General features: G+C 40.5%; 1 protein-coding gene across 3 annotated transcripts; it reads right to left on the bottom strand.

The window, feature by feature from the left end:
• Positions 1-223: 223 nt before the first annotated feature.
• LOC131225556 (probable WRKY transcription factor 47) lies at positions 224-16,885 on the bottom strand. Of its 3 annotated transcripts, none has more exons than XM_058221099.1 (6): positions 16,596-16,883; positions 16,347-16,418; positions 16,094-16,246; positions 4,035-4,379; positions 2,877-2,990; positions 224-1,130 (listed from the first exon to the last, which is right to left on the bottom strand). In XM_058221099.1, the coding sequence occupies exons 1-6, from the start codon at positions 16,797-16,799 to the stop codon at positions 519-521; spliced, it is 1,500 nt and encodes a 499-aa protein (XP_058077082.1). In that variant the 5' UTR covers positions 16,800-16,883; the 3' UTR covers positions 224-518. The 3 variants fall into 3 exon arrangements, with proteins under 3 accessions (XP_058077082.1, XP_058077083.1, XP_058077084.1); XM_058221100.1 differs by having other exon boundaries at positions 16,602-16,883; XM_058221101.1 differs by lacking the exon at positions 2,877-2,990 and having other exon boundaries at positions 16,596-16,885.
• Between the last annotated feature and the right edge of the window lie 10,254 nt (positions 16,886-27,139).

The following is a 27,139-nucleotide window of genomic DNA, read 5'->3' as shown; positions in this document are numbered from 1 at the left end:
TCCAACCATTTCACAAGGTCATGCATCCTGGGATGAAGGGGAAAAACAAATATCAACTTGATCTAAAACTTCTTAGATCCCTAAGAAGTTTTCAATGATAGCAATTAATCTCCACTGCTATATGTATGTATTGTGTTCTACGTGGATGTATCTCGTATATAATTGTTATTCATAATGGAATAATAGACGCAACAATTCTCCACAATGTACTCCCTTGATAATCTACAGATGTATACTATGTATGTATGATAACCTGTAATAACTACAACTTGTTCACTGGGACTTCACTAATCAAATTATTGCAATTTGATTAGTTTGTGCATCCAAACGTGCCCTTAATCACAACGAACCTTCAAAAGTGTAGTGATGCGAAAATGCCAAAATACAATCCACAACAATATAATCTTTAGATGTAGCTCCTTCTCCGAATGGAATGCCATTAAACTGGACTATGGTGTATCGTCGCCTCTATTGTCTCCCCATTGAAGAATCTTAGTATATGTTTCATTGATTATATACTAGTTAGTCGAGAACATGGTGCAAGATTGAGGGAGCTGTGGCGAGACAGCTACGACCGGTGGCCGAGCCGGGGAACCGTTGTTGTTTTTGGTCTTGCTGCTATTGATTTCAGTTGCACCCACGATTGAAGAGATGGCTGCAGCTATTGAAGCTGTGAAGTTGGGATCGGTGGTGATGGCTGCAGTGATTGCTTCCGTGAGGGATGATTGCCGTTGCCCAAGTTGCACTGGTGGCATTGAAGATAGCCTTTGGGTGTGGTAGATGGGTTGATTGATGAGCGGTCGGTAGTTAGTTGGAGGAAAGGGAAATGGTAGTGATGGTTGTGGGACCTGCTGGTAATGCAATGGACTTGGGGTGTGGGTGAGATCGAGGGTGATTGTAGGGAACGGAGCGGATGAGGATAATGTGGCCAGTGTGGTGGGGTAGGGAGAGGTTGGGAAGAAAGGGGAATTGTAGAGTGGGCCCTGGCTAATGGTCGAGCCGGAGAGGAGCATGGTTGCAGCTGATGAGGTTGCGTTAGCCATGGCTGTGGCTGCTGGTGGGAGAGGGTGGTTGTGGTTGCCTTCGTAGGTTGTAATTAGGATGGCGTTGTCGTCAGCACATCTTTGGACCTGTTGCCACACGTATGATCATCAACATCATCATCCTGGCCCTGGCCCACACGTTTGGTACAATTTAGGGGTGCACGCATTTTCGGTTCAATCCAGTTCTGGGGTGAAACTAGAACCAAACCATTCCTGACTGTTGCAGAAAAATTGGAACTGGAGCTGGACCATTTGCACTCTAAAACTGAACTGGAACAGACTGTAAGAACAGTTTGGTTCTATTCCAGTTCCACGGTTTTAGGTCTTTTATAATCCAGCTCAATTGTGTGTGTGTGTGTATAATTTAAATTATCCAGCTTATGTCCATTCGCATTGTGATCCATTCAATGAATACTCTATATATTGTGTAAGGTATGTAAAATGACATTTATGGAAACAATTAAAGGGCACATTATAAATCATAAATTAGGAGTTAAATAGACAACTAAAATACATGATAAACTCGGTTGAGGCCCAAGTTCAGTTTTACATTCTTGTCTACAATCTAGTTTCATGTTTGGTTCCAAGTTCAGTTTTATGTCTGGTTCACGGTCAAGTTCGATTAAACGGAATCTCAAACTGAGAATCAAACCAAAATAACTGATTTTTATATTTTCAGATCCAGAACCGAAACGGATGCACTTTGGAACTAGACCAAACCGTGCAGTTTAGTCCATTCCAGTTTGGTCCATGTGCACCCCCAGGTGCAAATCATGGTGGGGAATGATCACACCCCTAGGTACATCCTTACTCTTGCCCGGGTGGTAGTCTCTCGGGAGTTTCAACGCCCGGTCGAGGGTTCGAGTATCCATAGGTGGTGAAATTCCACTAGGGTGAGTGTGCGTGTGTTAAAAAAAAAATAAAAAATGGTAGTGAATGATCACATGCATTGGAACGCATGGTAATTACCACATGGGCCCAACGTGTTGTGTGAGGCCATCCAGCCCGTCGATTAGATGCTCCCCTAATGTTGGTGCATTGGTGCCAAATTCCAGGGTGGGCCAAACCGAAGGGATCAACGTGGGACGTTGGAGATGAACCAGGAAAATACCTCCCTTTGGTCTGGTCCACCTGAGATTTTGATCAGGATGATAATATGTAAGGATAAGATGGGGAGGAGAAAAAGATGCACGGTTTTGATTCCAAATACACATCAAAAGTAGGCCCCGCACAGCTCGAAAGTATGGTAACCATGTGCATTCGAATGCATGGGATCATTCGCCGGGGATCCTCGCCTTTCAGATCGGCAACGGTACTTGTCGTCCAATATCATGCACGACAAGTGAGACAGTGGATCTGGACCGCCCATCTAGTGGGTGCCACATCAGAATGGACTTAGGTCGAAATCTACACCAAAACCCTAGCCATAACAACCTTGGCCTTCTAATGGACGGTTAAAAGTAAACATGGTTGATAGTCAACATTCAACAGGGAAAAAACCGATGGCTTGGATTGTCCGCTTGTTGTGATTTTCAACGGTCGGCCATTTATATAGATGGATGGTATGGATCCAAATATGCCATGTTTCTGTTATCCTTTGCAGATCCAGTGGGTTGGATCATTCATCAGAGTCACACACGTGTGTCATATTGGCAATTATCCACGCGTGTGAATGGGCACGTTGGACAATATATATTGTTTGAAGAAAAAGAAAGTGTACCCATCTGATGGACCGTGGATCTTGAAACGTGCGATGGGCAGACTATACACACGTGTGGGCTTACCAAAAACTCCAGCTTTAATTATCATAATCCAATATTAAAAGAATCATACCTGCTTACGAACGGGGCATCCAACGGCCATGGTGCAACGATAGTAAGCCCGTGGACACGGGTTACCCTTCGCCATTTTCTGCCCATATTTTCGCCACTGACATCCATCGCTTATCTACACCAAACAACACCTTCTCATGCTCAGCTCTTACGTTTCAATCACAACAGTATATAAAAAGAACTTGTCATGTGCACAGGACATCTGAGCCGTTGAGAAGCTGAACCGTACCATGAAGATCACCTGGCATTAAAATCAGTCCTGCCGGTCCATTCATCACGTTTCCACCTTGTAGAGAATCAATGGACGGTCTAAATCAGATTTGTCTTATTCAAAATGTATTTCTGTGGCCCACCAGATGATCGATGGTTCTGATTTTTGTCCCAGGTGATCTTCATCTTAAGGCCAGCTGTATGTTGATTTAGATGCAACCTCATCATTCCCGCTAACGTGACATCTTGTCCGTTAAGAGAGGTGGCCCCATCATGAAGATCATCTGTCTCTAAAATCAGGCCTTACACATTAGGTGGGCCAGACCAATTACGGTTCTCCGTTGATTCTCACGGTGGGGCTTATGATCTTTTGCATGTGGGTACGTAGATGGGGCTGCATGCCAAGTTATCATACAACCAGCTGTAGGTGATTAATATCAATTCCCTATAAATATATGGCTTTGCTAAACCCACTGAAATGTATGTGCTTTATCCATGCCGTCCATCCGTTTTGCCAATTTATTTTGAGGGATGAACTCAAACTTGAAGCATATCCAAAGTTCAAGTGGACTACACCACAGGAAAGGTTGGGGATAGCGACGTTAACCCGTTGAAACCTTTCTAGGGCCCACAATGACGTTTATTTGTAGATGTTTTCTCGCTGAAAAATCAGGTCCGTCCATTCATTAAGTGGGCTGCAGTTTCCTAACTTGTGGCTGAAAAATACTCGGCCGAAGTTTTCTTACCGCTCATCTGTTTCTTCTAACTTCCGGCCCACCTATTGAATGTACCAGATTTATCTTTGGGCAAGAACACCTACAAGGTCAGACCCACCTGCTGGACGGCTTGGATATTGCACATGTTGGTAACAACAGCACATGTTGCGTCGTACACGCGTGGGATCTCATTATATCAATCGCAGTAGATGAAAAGTCAGGCATTAGCTCACCAGGGGCGCGTCAGACCGTGCACGGACCGACACTCGAGCCTTCCTACAAGGGAAGTCGGGAGCTTGATCAGTGGTCCTTGATTCTGCTACCTTTGGGCTCTTGTTGGGTCCCCAAGTTTGGACCGTCTGATCATAGCCATCATCAGCAGAATGCCTTTTACTGTTGATTGGAATCATCTCCTCCGTTGCAGGTTTGACATTTTTAGCTGGAGAGGTCGGTACTTCTGGGATCTCATGGTCGGACGGTGAAGATCCATCCACGTCTCGTACTCCAGAGGGACCAGGGTCCATGAATTGGTGGGCTGAAATCGTTGGACTCGACCGGTCGTTCCTTTCAGTATCATCCTAACCATAAATCAATTGTCAATTTGATTAAAAATTTAGAAATGCATGAAATGGGCCAGGCTTAAAATTAAATGAAATTTAATTGATTAATGAAAATACATTAGAATATATATGACAGAACATTCTCTAATTCTACACGTGTGGAGACCGCCTGTCCAACCTTCATTTGCTTCATAAGTTATGGCCCAAGAAATAACTTTTTAGTCATGAAAGATTAATACATATATTAGCTATTTATTATGCTTTAGTCACTTCAATCAAACTACCCATGTCAACTGAAAGTGGAAGCACCAAAATATATGTTATTTTAAAATTTGCTAAAAATAAAATTACTCAAATGCGCAACTATGATCATTTCCTTCGAAAGCTCATCAAAGATGCTGATTTTAAACCAAAAAAAGATAAAAAAACATGTATACCATTTCTAAGTTTGGTAGGCTAGGATTTGTAGGAGGGAAGGAATTTCTCAAAGACAAGGACTAAATAAAAGAGAAAAATCATCTTGATCTAAAACTTATACCTATAGGTCTCCATTGTTAAGAGAAAAACTTCAATATCTCTTATATCATGGCATTAATGAGACATACCATATTACTTGGCTCTCTCAACACCCAGATCCATAGCTCAACTGGCAGACTGAGTGGAGATACCTCATTTCAACACTTGACGTCTTGGTAACATGGAGTGTGTGTACTGGCATGGGTGTGTACTAACAAGCTAACCCAAAAAAAAATAAAACATGCTTAGCTCTCTCCAATAAAAAGGAAAACCAATTTAGACTCTCCAATCAATAAATTTCAATGTATTAAAAAAAGAAAAAGAGAAAGAAAAAAAGAGTAGACCTAATGTGAGGCTTTGGCGATCATAGTCTTCATTGTTGGTAGATAATAACATTGAATTAAATGTAGTAGTGAGCCAAGTACGTCTTGTCTCAATCTCCAATTGCTTATCCTAGATCATTGATATGATTGCACTCAATTTGATATAACATATTTTATATGTCTATGCACACAATTCCCAATGCTTCAGCGGTTATGTATGCTTATTTATTTTTAAGATCGAAAGGATTTATTTTTGCAAACTTTTAGATTAAAACTCATCATGGAGTTGTAGTTTTAATGTATGATATTCATGAAATTTAGTTGTGAATTATTTAAATTATGAGTCATACCTTGGAATACGATGTCGGATCTGGCCAGCCCGAGAGCCAGTTTTCAGGGTGTGACATGATTTCTTCATATAGTTCTAATAAATATTGTAAATCAATATATGTATATATTGTTGATGTAATAATCCAGTCTACCCTTTTTAGACCTTCGAGTACCTGCATAGGAAGAAGACACAGGAGACCCTGATTACAGAAGGGGATTCTTCGATGCCAAAGTCAGGCTAGGAATCTGGGTCTGGTAGTATCAAGGATTTTTGGGTGAGAGGCTCTACGTACCTTTCACCATTAGAGATGCTCTTATTTATAATTGAGGAGAGGCGGTGACGTAGAAGAGATCTCCCTATTTAATAAAGACGTACTGTTGAGGAAATCGAATTCTGAATATGTCGGGATGATCTCTCGAGATTCTCGAAGAAGATTCTGGGAGATCCGTATTTTGAGTGGGTTGGTGCTGTCCTCGAGATCTTCAGCGGAGATTTCAGGTTGGTCTTTCGAATAAGATCTGATTAGTAGGAACCAGGGGCGGGGCATAGTAGAAGGCCGAGGCTGACCTGATCAGGGGGTAGTATGCCAACCCGGACTCTCTGACAAGCCATGACCATTCTTTCTGTGCCATGTAGATTATTGACTTGCTGACCTGCCCTCATATTTCGTGTTAAGGCAGTGAGGTCGAGCTCATTTTCTTAGTAGAATTTGAATGAAATATGTTGTGGGGGGTCGAGCTCAAGAGTCTGAGGTGTTCTTGGCCGACTTGAATACTCGGATGAGCTTTGAACCTCCCCTTATCATTGGGTAGATGACTGACTGTTGAAGGTCAAATATTGCATATTAGACCCCGGTTATTACTTGAAATTATGAACATGATACTGTTTAACGACATATTTTAATCATGTTTGTGTTGCAAGGTGAATTTAGGAGCTTGAATTGAAAAAAGGTACTAAAAGTATGGATTTAACGCTCAGAAATCACCAAGGGAAGGGACGGACCTCAGAGGACCAAGATCGAAGAATTTACACGCTAAGGATCTGAAAAATCAAGTAATTAAAGTCCAAGAGGCATGAAAATCGTCCATAATGCAAGATTACAGAGTTCTTACCATCTGTTCGGTTTGAAACTTTATATCTTGCCTGAAGACCATAAATTAACCGTATACGTCAAACTTCAACCATTGGATCCTTATGAATGTGGCCCAACAGAGAAATCAGAGGGCGCTAGCCATTAAAGAGCATCTTGGTAATCCATAAGTGATCAAAGCTCAAACTTAGGCATTTGAAAGAGCGTGAAAAATAACTAGTACTGGTAAAATTTTGTCTCATTTGCACGGTGCAATCAGGAGTTATGGATGACGGAAGTTTGAACAACATAAATGGTAGAATCGTAAATAAGTAATACCATGTGCATGACACTCTACACGAGAACTTTAATTGAAGTTTCAACGATGAATGTTCTCGGTACTTGATCGGGTAGTATGACCCACCTGATTACTGGAATCATTTCATTTTTGACATCAAGTCCTAAATTACGGTAACAAGTTGGATAGATGGAGCAGATCCTCGAAGGAAACAATTACATGGGTCCCACATGATACAACAACCAATTACGTAACAAGCTTCAGGAATGTGTAACGGTTGTTGGGAAATGTTTACTTATCACATGGATTGTGGCCTACTTAGAATTCAGATCTGCCCCATCTTTTAGGCCATGGCTTAAAATGACCCTATGAAAGTGGTGAAGGGCATGGATTCCCCGAGAGACCATCACAAGTGGATCTCACCTAAACCAACTAATAAACCAAAGTTGGCAAACTTTACATAAACCTTCTGCACAGCGAACAAACCGAGTAGGTTTCACCATGCCTTCATGCTTCGTTTGTGGGCCACCTGATCAATAGGTTCACTCCAACTTTTAGCCCATGTCCCAACACATCCTCCTCATGCTAATGCAGGGAGTGGATTTTCCCAAGCAACGATGATTGTGGACCCCACTGGTTACGTAATCCATCCGCGACCGATGCTCTCTCTATTTCGCTACGTATGAAACAGAGCTGCGTAAGGTCAACCGACCATGTAATCCAGCAACACAGACTCCCTCCACCGACCACCTTAGTGTATAAAAGGAGGAGAGAGAGCGTGGAGAAGGCATCAAAATCAGATCTTTGGATGTGGAAGAACCGGGCAGCCGTGGAGGCATCTTGGAGCGAGGGAGCATGAGAGAGAGAGCAATATCGTGGAGCGGCCGGCCTTCACGAGTTTCTCCTTCCCTTATCTTCATTTTTCTTATTTTTTTCTGGGTTTTTAGCTTGATCATGTCTAGCTAAACCTCTTAACTAGGGCTAAGAGGTGAAGCTTGTAGCGTGATGGATAGTTTTCTGTTGCTTTGATTCATGTTTGTTGAACTCTCTTTGATTTAAGTTTGATTATAAGGAATATTCATAGTTTTTAATGGTTTGTTGTGACTTAAATTACAATAGATCTGTGATAGCTTTGAGTATGTTCTTTTCGTTATAGGATTTGTGAATTTGAGAACCCTGTTGTTCACCATCGTCTCCTGGGTATGGTTGGATGATGAAATCCTTCCTAACATTCATAACTCCCTTAGATTGGTTGTGGATTGGCTAAATTCTGTTGTTTACTTTGTCTCATGGGCATGGTTTTGTAATGGAATCAATTCTAATTCTCATACTTATCTTCTATTGAAAACTAGATCAAAGGAAGTTCAGATTTAATTTTTAATGAATCATCTTCCAACTGGATGAAGATGAGACTCTGATTCTAGTTGTGTTTATGAATCAGACGTAGATCTCCCTAATCTCTACAAGTGGATCCTTGGCACCCTAGTTTCTCATCTTTGAATTTTATAAGCTTTAGTTTAATAATTCATCATTACTTTCTTAAATTTTCCTGATTTAGATTACATCTTCTTCTAGTTCTAGTTCTAGTTCTAGTTACTTTCAAATTACGAACAAGGTTTAGTCCATGTGGATTCGACCTCGATTTTATCGAGATTATTATTACATCGTAACCCTATACTTGGGGTGTGGACACTAACCTACCGACCTGCCTTCACACGTAGTAGGTGACTGACCTCTCTTCGATGGAGGGGATCTTCCTTGGCCATTGAGGAGCTCATTGGTTATGACCGGTGCTTGCTGACCTCATGTCTCGCAGAAATGTTTGAGCTGACATTTTCTCTTTAGCCAGTCCATTTTTACCCATAACAGTAAGCCCCTACTTTCGAGCTTGCGCATCGGACTTAGGAAGTAAGTTGGTTTTGGTGAGGTTGGACATTTTAGCCGTGTAGGAGCGTTGGGGTAAGCTTTTGAGCTCTTCCTTTTATTAGGGGAATCCTCCTCTTATTGAACAAATGTGTTAGCTGCAATGACCCCTTCATGAGGGGTCGAGCAGTTTACTTAGGATGATTATTTTTTCTTGCACTAAAAGATTCTCACTATAGATCGTGCGATCCAAGTGGCATTACCAATTAATGGTCCGACCTCTTCTTTAAGGGTCAGATGACTGGGGAGGACTATTTTCCCTTGTACTAAGGGAAGTCCTCAGTAGTTTGTATAGCTCGGATTATAGAAAAAGAGATTTTCTTCTCGATATAGGGAAGCTCTTCTATAATAGAATTCATGGTAGATGACTTTTTTCCTTGCACTATGGGAAGTCCTCAAAGTCGATTTTTTAACTCGGATAATCAAAATTTGAAAGAAGTTCTCTTCCCCTAACCTGAGGAATTTCTTTTATTATAGAAATCGTCGAACATTAGAAAGCAGGGGGGTAGTGTCGTGAGCACCTTTTTCCCTTTTAGAAAAGAAGGTCACCCTTGTTGAGTAGGTCGGTCAATCGATGCGCTCCTAGTTGGAGGACTTCTTGAATCCTCAAGAGTAGTAAATCTTTAAATGGTCAGCATTACATGAGTGAAGTAAGAGCCCCCCCTCCCCCAAATGTCTTCTAGTCGATATGTCCCTCTGTATTTGATGTTGAGGTCGAAGTTGGCCAATGAGTCTTATTATCGAGCTTGGTTAATTGGTTAAGCTCGATTTCTTTTAGTACCTACTCTGACTTGGTATTAAAGGGAGTGTACCGATGGAAGCGACTTTCTAAATGTCGGTTGGTATGCTGACCTCAGTCTTGGTCGTCCTCCTTCTAAATTTCTTCCTTTTGGCATTAATGGCAGAATGCTCTCCTTTTTCCCTTCGCTTCATATCCTCAATCGAGTTATTTCTTCTTCGAGCAGCTCTTCGTGAACTAAAGAGCTCCTCGGCAATGGAATATTTTTGAGGTTAGTTAAGTAGGTCAACGAGGGTAGTCGAGGGGTTCTTACTAATAGAGAAGAGGAACTTTCCTTATTTGAGGCCGGCTACCATGACAATTAAAGCTATCTGGTCGGAATAATCATCGATCTGGACAACTTCGATATTAAAACGGATAAGGTAGTCTCTTAACAACTCGTCTTCCCTTTGCTTGATCTTGAGAAGATAAGCTGATGGTTTTATTTTGTCTCTCCCACTAATGAACTATGTGAGGAAGGCTTTACTAACCTGCGAGAAGGAACTGATGGACCTCGGCTTCAACTGCCTGAACCACTGCCGAGCAGCTCCTGATAAGGTCAGGGAGAATGCTCGGCATATTACGGGACTATTCAGGCTTTAAAGGACTTGAGGTGCTCTGCCGGATTGGTGGTTCCAAAGTAGGGGGTCATCTGCGGCATCTGGAACCTGGGTGGAAGCGGAGATGCTATAATATCATCAGTGAATGGTGGTTCGATTTCTCCTAACATGACCTCTACTGAGGTTGACAATTAGGCACGGTAGGCTTGTCTGATGTCACTGATCTGCCCTCGAATTTTTCTGAACTCTGCCTCCCAAGGGCCTTTGTTCTTGGCCACTGTTTCGGAGTTTTTTTCCATGACTCTTCCTCTCTAGTGGGGGGCACAGATCGGAGTCTGTGAGTGTGGCTGCTCCCGAAGTGTGGGAAAGAGCCTGGGCTGACATCTCAGGAGGTTTTTTTTCTCTGCGAGTTGACTGATGCTTTAGGTGGTGCAGTGGTGGCACCCTCCTATGCATTGTGACTGATTGGTGGATTCTGTCTCTCTAGGAGTTGCATGAGTCAATCCATGTTTCTATTCAAGGCTTCAACTTGGTTCTCCAAGAAGACTAATCGACTGCCCTAGGTGTGGGATCAAGGAGCGGGCACTGCGGGAGTAGAGTCATCCCGCTGTTGGTAAGGCTGGGCACCCTGCTCAGTTGATGATTCAGGAAGAGATGGGATGACTGCAACAATGACAACTGGAGTTTTTTTCTTTCCTTTCACCATTATGGTTTTCTGGTAAAGAAAAAATGACTTTGATGTCGTTCCCACAGACAACGATAAACTATTAATGCAAAAATCTAGTCCATCCTTTTTAGACCTTCGAGTACCTGCACATGAAGAAGACACAGGAGACCTTGGATAGAGCAGGGAACCCTCCGATGCCAAAGTTAGGCTAGGAATCTGGGTCTGGTAGTATCGAAGGATTTGGGTGAGAAATTCTGTGTACCTTTTACCATTAGAAATGCTCCTATTTATAGTTGAGGAGATGTGGTGACCTAGAGGAGATCTCCCTATATAGTAGGGATGTATTGTAGAGGGAATTGAGTCTCAAATGTGTTGGGATGATCTCCCGAGATCCTCGGTGAAGATCTAGTGAGATCCGTATTTCAAGTGTGTCAGTATTGTCCTCGAGATCTTCGGCGGAGATCTCGGGCTGGTCTTTCGGATAAGACTTGATTAGTAAGAACCAGGGGCGGCACGTAGTAAGAAGCCAAGGCCGACCTGACCAGGGGGTAGTATGACGACTTGGACTCTTTGGCAAGCCCTGACCGTTCTTTCTGTGCCGTGTAGATTGTTGACCTGCCGGCCTGCCCTCATACTTCGTATTAGGGGAGTTGGGCGGAGCTCATTTCCTTAGTAGAATTCAGATGAAATATGTTATGGGGGGTCGAGCTCAAGAGTTCGAGGTAGTATTGGCCAACCTGGATACTCAGATGAGCTTTAAGCTTCCCCCTATCATTAGACAGATGGCCCACCTACCAACCTGCATTCATACGTAGTAGGTGACCAACCTCTCTTTGACGGAGGAGATCTTCCTTGGCCACTGAGGACCTCATTGGTCATGATGCGCTGTTGACCTCGTGTCCCGCAAAGATGTCCGAGCTGACATCTTCTCTTTAGCCAGTCCATTTTTACCCTTAACACACACACACACACACACACATATATATATATATATATATATATATATATATATATATATATATATATATATATATATATATATATATATATATATATATATATAGGTGAGTGAGAGTAAATTCATGTTCTTAGCATTGTATGTTGTTGGCATCAGAAAAAATCTCTTTTTTTTTAATTACATTATAGTTAAGATTTGTATGATGGATTTTGTACACCAGAATAAGAGTTAAGTGGGACTAATGCTATAAAAGGCGGACTTTGAGTTAGACGTTGACATATTAAATGATCTTTGATCCGAGAAGTTAACAGCTCATTGGAAAGCTAATCCAATTGCCTTTCTAACAGGTCTAAGTTCACTTACATTTGAGTTGCAATGAGGGAGATCCAACTTGTTTACTAAAGCTGTGCATTGCTGACATTACAAGAAATGTAGGTCATGCGACCATGGAATTTGGACCTACTTTTGAGGAATCAAACAATTTCTAAATAAGTTGATCACTGTCCCATATGAAATCTTATCCAATTATCTTTTCAACAAGCCTAAGATTCCCTTAAGCAGTGAGCATTTTACTAAGACTACATAGTAATATTAGACAACATATAGCTTGGTTGCGCCCTATACAAGGGTTGCTAGTTGCTAGGGTAGATACACTATTCCCAACTCTTGAAATAGAGAGAAATTGTCAAAGTTTTGCATAGTAGAAGTCGCAAGATTAACTTCTTTTGTGTGCATGCCCTACTTGGAGCCTTGAACAACGTCAAGTGGAATTTGGATGAAGGAATTATAGACATTTTCTATCGTAAGGTTGTACAGTGCTGGTAGCACGTCTGTAGCCAACCACAATAGTGCGTCTGCACCTTACTTCATGTGTGGTTGTGCCTAGGCAAATGGTCTCGAAATGAAACATTTTTATAACTCTTTAGAAAGCTTATCTATTTTTCTTTCCAACAAACCTAAAATTGCCATAATCCAATTTATAATGAAGAAATTGTGAGCTTTCTTTTAGGACTAGTCATGTAGTAGGCAAAAATGTTATAAAAGAGTGGTAACTTTTAGTACAAGGATTGATTGTTTTTATTCCAAGGACGGGGAGCCCTCCGGTACTCTCTTTAAGGTCAAGATGCAATAATATGGCTACACATGTGCCTTGAAGAGCTATAGTATCCTTGTTACATGACTTCTGGAGATTAGTAGACATCATTTACCACACAAATGATGATTTGATTTTGACCAAGGACTATGAAAGGTTAGCAATACGGATTTGATGGTCAATTAGACGACCACGACAATTTTCCAAATTGGTCTCATGACATGAGTGTCCCATTTGTCCAGAAGCCCAAGTGATGTATCTAGTTCTCGAACATGCGTTTCAATCATGTTTGCTTCAGAACAGATGGTAACCGTCAGAAGTCACTCATAACAATTTCCCTCAAAAGGTGATTATTTCAACTGTTTATGCTAAATGACCATTCTAAAAGAGCTAGAATTCTAACCTTGTATCATACGGGCCAAGGGATAATCTCAGGTAGACAGTTTCTATGGGGCGTAGGCATCCCAAATAGTCGAGCTTTACATGCTGACAACTAGACAAGTGATACATGATTTTGGAGGCTAGTGTTCGCTCATTGAATAACCATGTCTATCTATCTAAGTTAATTTGTACTTTTTATATGACCTTATGAGATAGAGTATTTAGAAAGCTACAAGCTTGACGGCCAAATACTACCTTCACTCTCAATACATTTCAGTTTATCTAGTAAAATTGACAATTTAGTTTTATAGTATTAAGGTTTCTATTCTTTTGATATTTTTCAAGCATATGATTCAAGTAAATGAACAAAAATTTTACTTTAAAAAAAAAGAAAAAGAAGATATATGGCATCTCTTGGTTGACATGGTAAGATCGTTTAAAATTTTAGATTTTTATACCACGCACCCAAGCTATCAAGATCTATGACATTAAGAGTATGGGTATCCAAGATCATATTTGATCCCACCCTGTTAAATGTGGTGATGATTGTCATGGACTTATATAAGTTATCAAAATGGACTGGATTATTCAAGATATTGCCTATACCACTCATTATAAGATATCTAGTAAGGATTTCGAGCTCATAAGGTATGTATTAGCTATACAAAATTTATTATATATAAAATAGTGATGAGTGATCCAAGTGGGAGAATATAAGAATGTGGGCCACACATGACATACATTGTCTAATCGGGGTGATGGATTGAATTGTTTGGATCAACCAAGCAGGTTTTAGGTGGGGTCCACAGTTGTGTGGCTGAGTATAAGTTCTAGTATGCCACATTATATGATAAGTGCTATAGTTTAACTAAGTGTTTCATCTCCATCTCATTAGAGAGAGAAAGAGAGGTGCATGAAGCCAACAGAGTCCATGGCAATCCATTGATGGGTAGGAGACATCTCTGACTTCAGATGGAGATTAATTACAAGAATGCTTGTCACACAGATTCTTCTTTTTATCACAAGAAAACCTAAGCTCCATAAAAAAAATTGAAGAGGAATAGGAGGAAGATCGGGCGCTCACTACTGGCCAGAAAGGGAAAGATTAACAATGATTCATTTCTGATTGTATGTCATTTTCTTTCCACAGCTTGATGGGTTATATCAATGGCGGATATCGCAGGCTAGAGGCTCCAGAATCTTCTCATATCATTGCCATATAATCGATCTACAATTCACATTGCCATCTCATCTCTATAACCTGATATTGATTCAGCTGATTTTCTAATCTGCTTCTGATTGGAACAAGAATAAAAAGAAATAGAATGGATCCATATATAAGATCTCTATGTATTCTAAACATATGATCTATGTAAGAAAGAACTCCCCAAATTCTATTTTAGGAGTTGAAACTATCGATTTCAAGAAAATTATTTCTTTCTTTTTTTAATTAAAAGGTAAGAGCATACCACATGAAAATTTATTGATGCCAGACAAAACCAGCTATATAACCCTTCATGCAGTCTCGACAAAAAAGAAAGGGAGCCTCACCTATCATATCAACCAAGCTTATGTAGGATACATACAAAGACTTTCTAAATACAACTAAGTCTGAATAAAGGAATTAAAAAAAAAAAGAAAAAAAAAAAAAGAAAAAAAAGAAAAAAAACACCCACCATACAAAGCGTACTGGACCAACCCCATCTCCTGTCCAAGATTTGAAGCTACAACGCAAGCCCGGCTTGAGAAATCTCAGCCGCACAGTACCCAAAAAAAACTAGACAGATGAAAAAACCTAGCCATTGAAACTCAAAAGAAATCATCCAAGCCTTCACCTCAGCCCAGGCAACCTCATCTGACAACTAAAAAAGCCTTGGGAACAGGCCTAGCTGATTACAAATTGGCACATGTTTGGATGTAAAGGTGCATATATATTGTGAGGAGAGGCATGTAGGGCTACCAGAACATTTGATAAGTACATGACAATTTAGCTTCATAGACATTTTCTTACCTAACCAATAGAAGTGAGCTAGTGGGCCAAGTATATTTAAAATCTCCCATACATTTATGCACATAGACATCCACGTCGATCTTATGATCCAGACCGTCCATTAGTCCACTCCACTCTTCTTCTACTATTGTGCAAAAATCACAGCAATCAGATGTGAAAATCACGTCAACGAAATGGTCTTAAATGTTTATGACTAGATTTATATTCTACCAATGGTGTTGTATACTATGATTGGATCATCTAATCCAAGGCCGCCTATGAAAAGTGGGTTGGGACAAATGGACAGTCCAGATTGATATTCATTGTTCACCATCTCCAAATCCAACCATGTGCATGGAAAGGTTCCCAACCACTTAGCCCACCATATCATTTTTATTTTTTCTAATCTAACCTTTCCCATATGATTTCTAATGAAATCCATCTAGGTTTTAAATGGGTTCTGAAAGTCTCTCATTGTTTTGGCATGTGTCATAAAAATTTTTTTTAAAAAAAAAAAAAAAAGACCACCCAAATACATGTCATTTGAGTGCATACTTGAGGCCCCACATACAACCCATGCAAGCTAAGCATGTGAATACATCTTATTACAGATGAAATGGGTAAATTTCTCAAAATTTGAATAGGATCCAAAGTCACTGATTCTAATTGAAAGTAACCAAGACTCACGTTTATTGAGAAAAATCCTCCATTTCCCAAAATTGCACCACATAAATCAATTTATCTTAAACAAGGAAATTTTCCACCATCTTTCCAAACCACTTAATCTAATTAATCTATCTTTTTAGACTAATCCAAAGAAAAAAAAAACAAGCCACTGAAGTCACCTGTTCTATCCGGTTTCTGCACAATTGCTGTTGCATTGCCGAAACTAGCTGAGAATGCAAGGCACTGTAATTCTCCGTAACCCGATTCAACATACTTTTAAGCTTCCGATTTTCGTCGTTCAATCGCTCTACTTCGATTCGAAGTGAAACCAACTACAAACAAGTCATGTTTTTTAAAATCTTAATAAAAAAAAATCAAACAATCAGATAAATTTCAATCAATTCGCTCATTCGATGGTGTGTGTAATTTCACCTTTTTATTGGGTTTCTCTTCAATAACTGGTTGACCACTTCCCGAAGTCATCGAAAGAAGATTCAATCCCGTCTAGGTAAATGATTAATATTAATAATCAGCATCAGTAATCAGTCTAAATAACAATTTCTTTTTGTTGATTCAAACACAAGAACAAGCAACAGTATTGAAATGAACGTGACCCAGATCAGATTAGGATCAAGAACTTTAGAGAAAATATGATAATTCCATAATTGATCATTTACTTACATTTACTCCTTGATCAACACGTCTATCATTGTTTTGGTGATCTTGGGCCTCATCGTATGGCACCGTGACTTCAGCTCGCGGATGATTAATGGAGAAGAAATCCATCTCTTTGATGGGGCCGCGGCGATAGACATCATCATCCATATCCTGATATAATTCACCGGAAGTCTGTTGGCAAAATTCTACAGAGCGAAGGAATTTCATCTGCCTTTACTTTTCCATTTGTATGTGAGATTAGAGATGAGAATGGCGTCTTGAAATCTTTGCTAATAAGATGCTTTGGCCTATAAAAAGGAGTATCTTTCAAATCGTATATGCGTGTAAGATAGTCGAACGTTTGGAATGGTGGGGCTCACATGTCCATTCCTCAAATGGGCCCCACTGTTTAGGTGAAATGAACAGGTAGACAAAGGTATAGGGACCGGCAAAGACATTCAAAATACGCTGCTGGCTCAGCTGAAGACTGGGCTGGCCAGAATTTTCAGGTCTGTGCATGAGCACGACTGGTCCCTGATTAATGGCAGTATATCGCGACGAAGGATTCATTGTGAGTCGCTGACTACTGGGGGAATATACTGAAATATTCAAATAATCAGAACCGTTCATAATCTTTTTACTGCCACCAAAAAAATATTGGACCATAATAACACCTCGTTGATCATCATAAACTTTGATTTTTGGAGTTGTACGTGAGCTATAGAACCTTTGTTTTCAATGTTTTAAATTCATCTAGAGACGGCGATGATTGAAACCATCGTATAAGAATAAATTTCTTGTATTTAGGCTTATAGCATAGTGTCCATAACATGGACGGTTCTGATAATTTTACAACTCGGCATGTGGGCCACAGTGGGCGGAGACACATGTTGAACTTATGAGTCGCGACGGAGGCAAAGAGAATTTTTAGCAGGTAGAGAGTTTCTCGTGGGAAAGTGACGTCAGGTTGACGCCATTACGACAGCTGGCAGCACCTCGGAGAGCGGAAGACGCGGCAGAGCGCGAAACGGTGGGAGGGAGGGAAACGGATTGGCTACTCACCCTGACACCAGCCAATGGCTGATGGTCGGTGCTCTGTGGGCCCAACCATGATGTATGTGTTTCATGCATGCCGTCCATCTACTTTTAATGATAATTTTACAGAGTGAGACAAAAAAGGAGTTATATCCAAATCTTAAGTTGACCACATTACAGGAAACAGTATTGAATTAGCGTCGACCATTAAAAAACATTTAAGGGCCATATAAGTTTTGGATCAAGCTGATTTTTGTTTTTTCCTTTAATCTGGGCATGTATGACCTAATCAACATATTGGATGTCAAATAAACAGTACATCTGGCCTTAGGAGTATTTTAATGGTGGATATCTAATCACTATTGTTTTCATTTGGTGTGGTCCACCTGAGATTTATATACTCTCATTTTTTTTCGATCAAGCCATAAAATGATCTGTAAAAACGGATGTACGGAATGGATGAAACACATACATCATGGTGGGGTCCACAGATCATCGACCATCAGCCACGGGGTTTGTGTCAGGGGAAGTAGCCAATCCGTTTCCGGGAGGGACGGACCTGCTTCGGTGATTCCGTCCTATCTCCGTTATCTAAGGGTTGAGAAGGCCTCAGAGATAACGGCGTTCCTTTTGTCCACGTGTGCGTTGTCTCCGGTCAACTCTGTTGACGGCACGGCTCTGTGACGTTAGTTGGAAAGCGAGACCCACCTCAAGAATACCTAATACCACTGACTGTTCTGTAGAGCCAGATCAACGGTTCTATCGCGCCACGTGCTGCTTGGCCAGCCGTCCTGATCGAACAGATGATACGGTGGACCTGAATATGGTAGATCTGACGTGGCAGGGTGGTGTGCAAATCAGGTCCGTCGATTCGCTGGTTCCTAGCATGGATTGGTTAACTCTTAAAAAGATTCCTATTAGACAATCCTATCCATCTGATCTGCGGCCAATAACCTGACGGTGGACCAGATATGCCTAGTGAGAAAATGATGGATGGACGCGGATTGCGTCCTACCCCGCCCGGACGGTAATCCGTCCGGGCAGGGCTCTGTGAGGCCCACCTTGATGTAAGTTTTTTATCCACGCCGTTCATCGCTTTTATCAGATTATTTTAAGTTTTTATTTTAAAAACGAGGCAGGTATACAGCTCCAGTGGACCACACCAAAGGAAGCCGCAGTGGTAATGACACCCACCGTTGAAACCTTTCTAAGGGCCACCGTGATGTTTTTTTTTTTTACCATCCAACCTATTCATAAGGTCATGTAGACGTGGATGAAGTGAAAACACGAATATCAGCTTGATCCGAAACTTCCCCAGCCCCCAAGAAGTTTTTAACGGTGGACGTTCAATCCTCACTTTGTGGTTAATTAAAGCTTTTGACCTGCTCACTTTTTTTGGATAATATCTTAAAATGATTTGAAGAAAACGATGAACAGCATGGATAAAACAATTACATCATGGTAGGCCCCACAGAGACCTGCCCGGACGGATTACCGTCCAGCCGGGGCTAGGACGCAATCCGCGTCTATAATGGATATACTGTCGTTTCGTTTTCAAAAGGGGAGACATCCATCCATATGGCAGTACATGGGTGGACCAGATTGCAACCTCATCCAGCCACGTGTCATGTAGAGAGAGAGAGAAGGAAGGCTTTGCCTTATCATGGCTCTTCTGGCTCTACCGTATCTAACTCGGCTCGGCTCTAGACGGCTTATGAATCAATCTAATTGGTACACGTGGCAGTTTATGCCATGCAAACTGTTCACATGGATCAGACGTCTCTGGATGATCCCAGCGGTCCGATTGTTGGACCACAAATGGACCGATAGAAAAGAAATTTAACCAAATTCATCTTCCAGTAGGGAAGCTAGATCATTCAACTAGTCAAGAGTTTTGGGGCAAGGCCCATCTGATGTTGGATGCAGAAGATGAACGGTCTGGATCTTGACTGGAGTGCATGAGTACAAATTTAAATGTACGCTGATTATCACCGTGCTTCCCTTGATAGTATGCTTGGTCTAAGACGAGTAGTTGCTGTCATGATCGGACGCAACTTCCACCGCACGGTACAAGTAGGTGTTGACTTGATGGATCTAAATGTCATTGTAGTGGGCCATGGTCAGGGACCGAAAATTGCTCTGATAAGACCATCCAAATCGTCTGGTCAAGATACCTTATATAAAAAATAAAATAAAATAAAATAAATGTACATGCAGTCTCCTGATTCACCAAGCAAAAATTTCACTACCCGGATCCGCACGACATCTCCCATTCTTACATCTGATTTTACACATGTGAGAGATCTGGGCCATATATGAAAAATCAGGATAGAATGGGCCAAGATATTTTGAATTTGGACCGTTGGATTTTATTTTTCTCTCTTTTTTATAACTGCCTTTTTTCTTTTTTTTTTTTGTTAATTCTTATGCAAGTTTGATCTGTATGGTCGGTGGACCAACTTTATTTTGGGTCCATGACATTTTCACAGTGTAACTTATTTGAATGGTCCAGATCTCTGGAACGCGAGGGATCGTACCTGGCAACGGGCGCCGAATGGGAGCTTGTTGTACCGCATTCTACCATAACTTCTACCGGGAGAAAATATCGGACGCGGATTTCGTGCGAAAGCCTTTCGCAGAAGGTTCCTACGCAAGAATTCTGGGTGGGGCCAATGCAATGTTTGTGCGAAATCCAACCCGTTCATCCGTTTTTCGAGATTATGTTAGGATATTTTAGCAAAAATGAGGAGGATACGAAAATCAAATGGGCCACATGAGAGGAAAGAGTGGTGATTTAGTGACCACCGTTGAAACATTTATATGGCCAGAAAAGTTTTGTATAAGTTTAAGTTTCCGGTGTTTTCACTTCATCTCAGTGAAAATGACCTTATAAACGGTTTGGATGTCATATAAACATTAAGGTGGAGCTTAAGAAGATTTCAACGTAGACATTCCTTTCCCCACTTCTTCATCTCTTATGGTCCACTTGAGTTTTGGATGTACACACCCACCGTCAGTACATACTGTAGCAATAGATCAGGGTTTCTTCTTCAGTTTTGGTGGAATGTATTAAAACAAGCTCGAAAATTGGAAGGACGGGTTTGATTTCTCAGGAACATCCTAGTAGGCCCCACCCATAATTATTGGGCAGGAACTTACTGCGAAAGGCTTTCGCAGGGAACCCTGATCCATTGCCACTAACAGTGGCTGTGTACTAACAATAAAAGAAAAAAAAAATCATCCGCGTCCGAAAATATCTAAGCTTGGGAAATCTTGTATTGCCATGCATGATACAGAGGATCCAGACTGGATACAGAAATGCTAACTGAACTGCTGCCACACATCTAAATGATGCACACGTTTGTGATATTAGAGTCGATCATTAGCCGGTCTCCAGTGTATGCGTATATTGTTACACCTCAAAATTTAAGTACAGAGTGTGCACTCTTAGACCCGAGTTTCAGTTCGTAAATCGTACACAAAGTGTACTAATTTAATTCCTTAATCGGTTTAATTAGAGATGATAATTATATTCAATATAAGGTCCATCATAATCTCAATCACGCATATATAATACTTAGCATCAATCAACTAAATATATATATAAATCTTGACAACCCTTAAAATAAAATGAACCTTAAAATCATTCACTTATTATATCATTATACTATAATGATATTTATTCTATGCTAACATTATTTCAAAGAAATAAATCTAAATAATTGCTTAAAGTCTCAAAATAAATACTAGTATGCATTATTAAACTATGCTAACAAAATAAAATATATAATAAAAAATTGTCTAATGCCGCCACTTCATCTTCAGATAAGTATGCCCATATTTCAGGTGGGTCATGTTCAGGTACAGTAGATCCTTCCGATTTTTGCGTCACATCATCTGCTAATAGCTCATCTGTACGATTTTTCCATCAATAAAAATATAAGCTGACCAGGCTTAGTGATATAACCCAGCATGGTTCATAATCATATCAATTAAAATAATACATAAATACAAGTACATTGATATGAATGTAAAATGATGTATGAATGCATCAGATGAGATGATCGTCCATCTGCTTGGGTTGGAGGTCGTCAACCCGCATCCACCCGTTGGGTAGGCTTCCACCTGTCGATAGGCTTGCGCATAGCCCGCATCTGGTAACGCTCTACCATAATCGACATTTTTTTCAGGAAGGGCACTTAGGATCGACCATGCATAATGCAATGCAATGAATAAGGGATGATATGTAAATGCATATTTTTCATATATATTTGGTATAGTTGTCTCGATTAAAATATTTACATATAAATTTATCGTACAATTATTATATCAAAATATTCAAACGAGTAAATCAATCAAACAATCACAATGATTTATTTTAATTTTAATGAATTATGAGACAACTTGGGTTACTCACCTGAGTTTAGTAGTATTGACTTTGCAATGTAATCAAGTTGATTTGAATTCCGGAGTCCTATCAATTATATCAACGATATTATTATTCATTTATTTGTATTACATGGTGGAGTCCACCTTTGATTAACATTCTAAGTGGCCAAATCTAAAATAATCAAATAATTAAAATTATATGTTTATGTAAATTTAATTATCAAGTTTAAATTTTCTTTTTAAGATCCTGAAATTGAATGTCAAATAATTAATTGGAGTGGCCCACCGGATGATTGGATCATCCAGATTTTTGAGGTATTATCATGTTTTGCCTTTACACATTAAATGGATGGTGTGGATCTAACCACACATACACCGATGACCCATCTTGACATTCTACGCCAAGTGATACCAACACTTGTGCAAAAATCTAAGATTCCTTTATTAAACACTTTTAGATCTGATTAAAGTGGCCTATTTGATTGTTACATTGATATAAAAATTATGGCCCTTTTATATTTTTGCCTTAAGGATCATATGATTCGTATATATCTATCTTAGCACAATCAGATTCTATCCATTTAATTTATTCTTAAAATATTACTAATTAAACTGAAATTATAAAAACATCACTTTATTAAAATTGACTCTACATACCTATACAATGATGTTGTGGATGATCCATGCCATCTATTGTATAGATCAAGAAGAAATTAACAACATAATAAAAAGTTAAAAAGATCTAATGATTAGAACTTACTGATCGAGCCTTTTTAGAATTTCCTCTTCCTTTTACTTTAGGGCTGTCCATATCCTTTTAAAGAAAATTCTCATAAGATAGAATGAACACATTCTCTCTTATCCTAAATTTGAATTGTTTTATGATATTTAATAAAAAATTTATTATTACTACTTCAAGAATCAATCCCTAGACCTCTCTTTCAATTAAGAATTTCGCTATCAACTCAACTATTGACTTATTTTTATTTTTTATTTAAAAATAAAATCTTTAAATATTTAATTTAGCTTTTTTTTATAATGTACCAAAATTTAGGATTATTACATGTACCATATCTCAAGATAAGGTCAAAATAATCATCAGGCACACAACACACGTAGAGAACCGATGAACCGTTAAGAATAATTGATCACCGGTCCAAATTGAATGTTACACGTGTGGCTCACCTGATGAACAGTTCAGCCTGAATTTTTTATAGGCGGCTCTGATATCACACCATCCACCTCATGTCCATATGTGCGGCGAGTGCACTCTTGCTGCGGTAAGGAATAGCACAACAAACCACGCATGTGGGGTAGGGATTTTTTCTTCGACGCGTAATGCTCTGGTTGGGTAAGTGTACAGCAACATTCCCATGCACGCAGTGAAATTCGGACCTGTTGTCATTCACGTCACCATCTGGACCGTCCATTTGGTCTAGTCCACTCATCCCAGGCCACCCAAAATAAAAACATAAAGGTCAGATGACCCAAACTGTCCATTTATTGGCATATAAAGATGGATGAATAAGATTGTTCATAGAAAATAAGACCGGTAGTGGATGGATAGAACCATGGGGTTGCTGTAATTTCTTCAGAGTAGTAGAAGAAGAGTGGATGGACTTAATGGACGGTCCAGATGCGTGAAGTAAATGATACAAAGCCCAAATGAAACTATGTGCATGGAAGGTAACCGTAAACTGAGCCCATTGGATTATTTGTTTACGTGTACAAGGCATAGACGTTGAAAGCACGTAGCATTGACCATGAAACTCAAGGCTAGCGTGATGATTCCTCTTTGTGAGAAACCAGTCTTTTTAATTTCCAACAAAGGGTCTATCAGGCCATTTGAATCTTTGGTGTGATTGGAGAGAAAATGCACTTGCCAATACCTTAGTCAACAATGATGTCGGCATGGGGCCTACTTCATTAATGGCTATGGATCTTTCCCTCTCACACTTGTGATTCCTCAACCATCCTATAGCAATGAAAAGAAATATCCTTTTTTAGGGGACGTGTATCAAATGGGAACGCAGATTGCGCAGTGAGTAACTCACCCATGTTAGTAAAGTATGTGGGGGCACCATGATTTATGTGTCACTATATTGGCCGTCCATCCATTTTGCCAGCTCATTTTATGGCTTGAGCCTAAAATTGAAGTATATACAAAGCAACCACACCACAAAAACAGTGGGGATAATGACATCCATTGTTGAAACCTTCCAAAGGGGCATTTGTCATCCAACCATTTCATAATGTCATATAGACACCAAAGATGAGAAAATATAAATATCAACTTGATCTAAAACTTCAAACTTCTGTACCCTGGGAAGTTTCAACCATAGGCGTTCAATTCCCACTATATTCTTTTCTTTTCTAAAATCCCTTAATAGTAGTACTTTGCATCTATAACTCAAAGCCAACTTATAACAACACACACACACAAACACATATATGAAAAGGTTCTATGTGGTCGAGCTCATGGGAACTCCCCATGGGGTCGAGCTGTGTGGGCCCCACCATGATGTATGTCGAACATCTACCCCATCAATTAGATGCACCATTCCATATTGGGCCTAGAGCTTAAAAATCAAGTTATTCCGTGACTTGTGTGGGCCACACCACATACAAAAGTAGAAAAGGGTTACCCTCCATAAAAATATTCATAATTATTTTTTGGGCCCACCAAGATGTGGTTCACAAATCCAGCCCATCCATTATGTGTGTCCCACTTGGATGAGGGGTCAGACCAAGTTTCAGATGCATCCAAATTTCAGGTGGGCTTCACCAAGTACTTTTATATATTTTAGGCATGTCTTCACATGAGTTTAGATGGTATGGCCCACCTGAGTTTCATATACAGCTGATTTTTGAGATATCCCATAATTCAAAGGGGACCCATCAAATGCACGGTGTTGATGCTCGACATACATCATAGTAGAGCCCACATAGCTCGACCTCATGGGAGTTCCCATGAGCTCGATCTTATATATATATATATATATATATATATATATATATATATATATATATATATATATATATTATATATATATATATATATATATATATATATATATATCTTCGTCACGAACTTTTTTGAGAACCCATCATACGTGATGTGGATTCAAAATCTGAACCGTTCATGTGAAGCAACACCTCGTGAAACCCCCTGGGACTAAGTTTTACTTTGATCTAAAACTTTGATGGGCCATGAAAAATGAAAACAGTTTCCTCCCTTGATTTGCATTTCTCTTTGCTATGGCCCACCAGAATTTTAGATCAGGGTGAAAATTTGTCACAGGGGTTTTCATGGGATTCCGCATCACATGGATCGTTCAGATTAGACACCCATGACACATGTGCAAAGGTGCGCACGTGCGTAGGTGCGCAGGGGAGCATGATTATATATATATATGGTCGAGCTCATGGGAACTTCCCATGAGGTCAAGCTACGTGGGCCCTACTGTGATGTATCAAACATCTACCCCATTAGTCAGATGCACCATTCCATGTTGGGCTTCAGGCTTAAAATTCAATTCATTCCATGACTTGTGTGCGCCACACCACATACAAAAGTTGAGAGGGGTTATGTAACGTCCCGTCCAATCGGTGCATTGTCCTGAGGCGTCCACGTAGGATTTTCCGCAGGACCGAATGGTTAATACATTTAGGGCTGGGATGCCATGAACTAATTAACCTAGAATTGGCCGTTTGAATAAACCAGACAGGCCTGGCTAAGGCTAAGTGCGGGCCGTCAAGCGGATGACCATGTATGTTGAACAACAGCCCATATGGGCTATACCGCGACGCCGAAGGGTCGAAAAAATCTAATAATTTAGGGAACCCTTGAGCTCACTGGGCTTGTGGTCCATCGCGGACCGCGGACCCGGCAGACACCTAGAAGCGGGATCTGGCATTGACTAAATGCACCTCACCCATGCCAGGACCAAATTTGGCGTTTGCAAATGGAACCAAGATTCCAGGTTATCCGACCGTCGGATCTCTTCCATATTTACCAGGGAGGTCAAGTGGATTTTCCTGCAACTGTCCACCAACTCTGGGACCCGATCGTGGGCCGGTCACCGTCGATCACAAATCGGACCCGTGCGGCCAAACCCCTGGCCCGATCGTCCCCAAACTTTGCGTGGCCCTTCATCGGGCCATGAAGCACCCATCCTAAAAACTTCATATCCTGAGGACCACCAGAAATGTTCAAATCACTAAAATGGGCCCCACAGGGCCGTTTAAAGATCTAAGCCTTTGACTCAAACCCCACTTTCGTTTATCCGTTTATTCCCAAATTTTACGCTGGCCCTAGACGGGCCATAAGGCACCTACCCACCGAATTTGATGGCCAAAGGAGCATTAGGGCCACGCCAACCCCGAAAAATGTCCCTTAGTAGGCTAATATGAGAATTTAAGGGAACTTAAGGCCATAAGGCCCAAGTCTAGGGAATAAACTCTATCCCTCATAAATCTCTCTCCCATTTGCTACAACTACCAAGAGAGAAAGAGAGTAAGGGAGAGTAAAGAGGAGAAGAGAGAGAGAAGGAGGAGATTTAGGGACCCTAGATCAAGGTGGGCCCCCAAGAAAGCCAACCCTTCCTACTCCTTGCCACTCTTGCAAGGAGAAACCCCTTTTTATTAACCTCAACAACTATCTATGGGTTGCCTAGGTGAGTTTATCACCCATCCTTCTTGAAGTTCATGTAGTAATGTGGATTTGAGTTGGAAATCTAACATGCAATAGCTTGATTTAGGGATTCCGGCCGTTCCACCCGAAAGCCCTCTTTCCTAGGGCGTTTCCCGAGTCTCCATCGAGCCATAGGTGCGGACTATTACTCCTAGGTGGCCTAGCACTAATTTCAATATGAGTTTAATGATTATGATTGCTAAATTGATGCATTTAGAGAGTGTAGGGAAAACCTAGGAAATCATGCCTATCTTAATGGTATGGAATTGCATGTTCTATTTGATTCTCCTCACATGACATGTTGAATCTTGATTATCGCTTGTTGGATGCTTTGTGGATTGTTCACATGATGTGCCTTATCTATTTCCATGTTGATGTTTTATATGAAATGTAGGAAGTGAGCAACTTCCTCACCAACACCCACAACACTTGCACCATTGTTAATGAATTG

The sequence above is a fragment of the Magnolia sinica genome, chromosome 14 (assembly GCF_029962835.1).
Source record: "Magnolia sinica isolate HGM2019 chromosome 14, MsV1, whole genome shotgun sequence".
Classification (NCBI taxonomy): domain Eukaryota; kingdom Viridiplantae; phylum Streptophyta; class Magnoliopsida; order Magnoliales; family Magnoliaceae; genus Magnolia; species Magnolia sinica.
The sequence above is the reverse complement of the archived record's forward strand: the minus strand, read 5'-3'. Positions and strand labels throughout refer to the sequence as shown.

What these genes read in the sequence shown, in the direction of transcription:
- LOC131225556 (XM_058221099.1), bottom strand. Translation starts at nt 16,799, where the DNA reads ATGAAATTCCTTCGCTCTGTAGAATTTTGCCAACAGACTTCCGGTGAA. An exon ending in CACGGTCTGACGCGCCCCTG is followed by an intron (nt 2,991 to 4,034) that starts GTGAGCTAATGC and finishes TGTTTGGTGTAG; the next exon opens with ATAAGCGATGGATGTCAGTG. An exon ending in GATGCCCCGTTCGTAAGCAG is followed by an intron (nt 1,131 to 2,876) that starts GTATGATTCTTT and finishes GTGTGGCAACAG; the next exon opens with GTCCAAAGATGTGCTGACGA.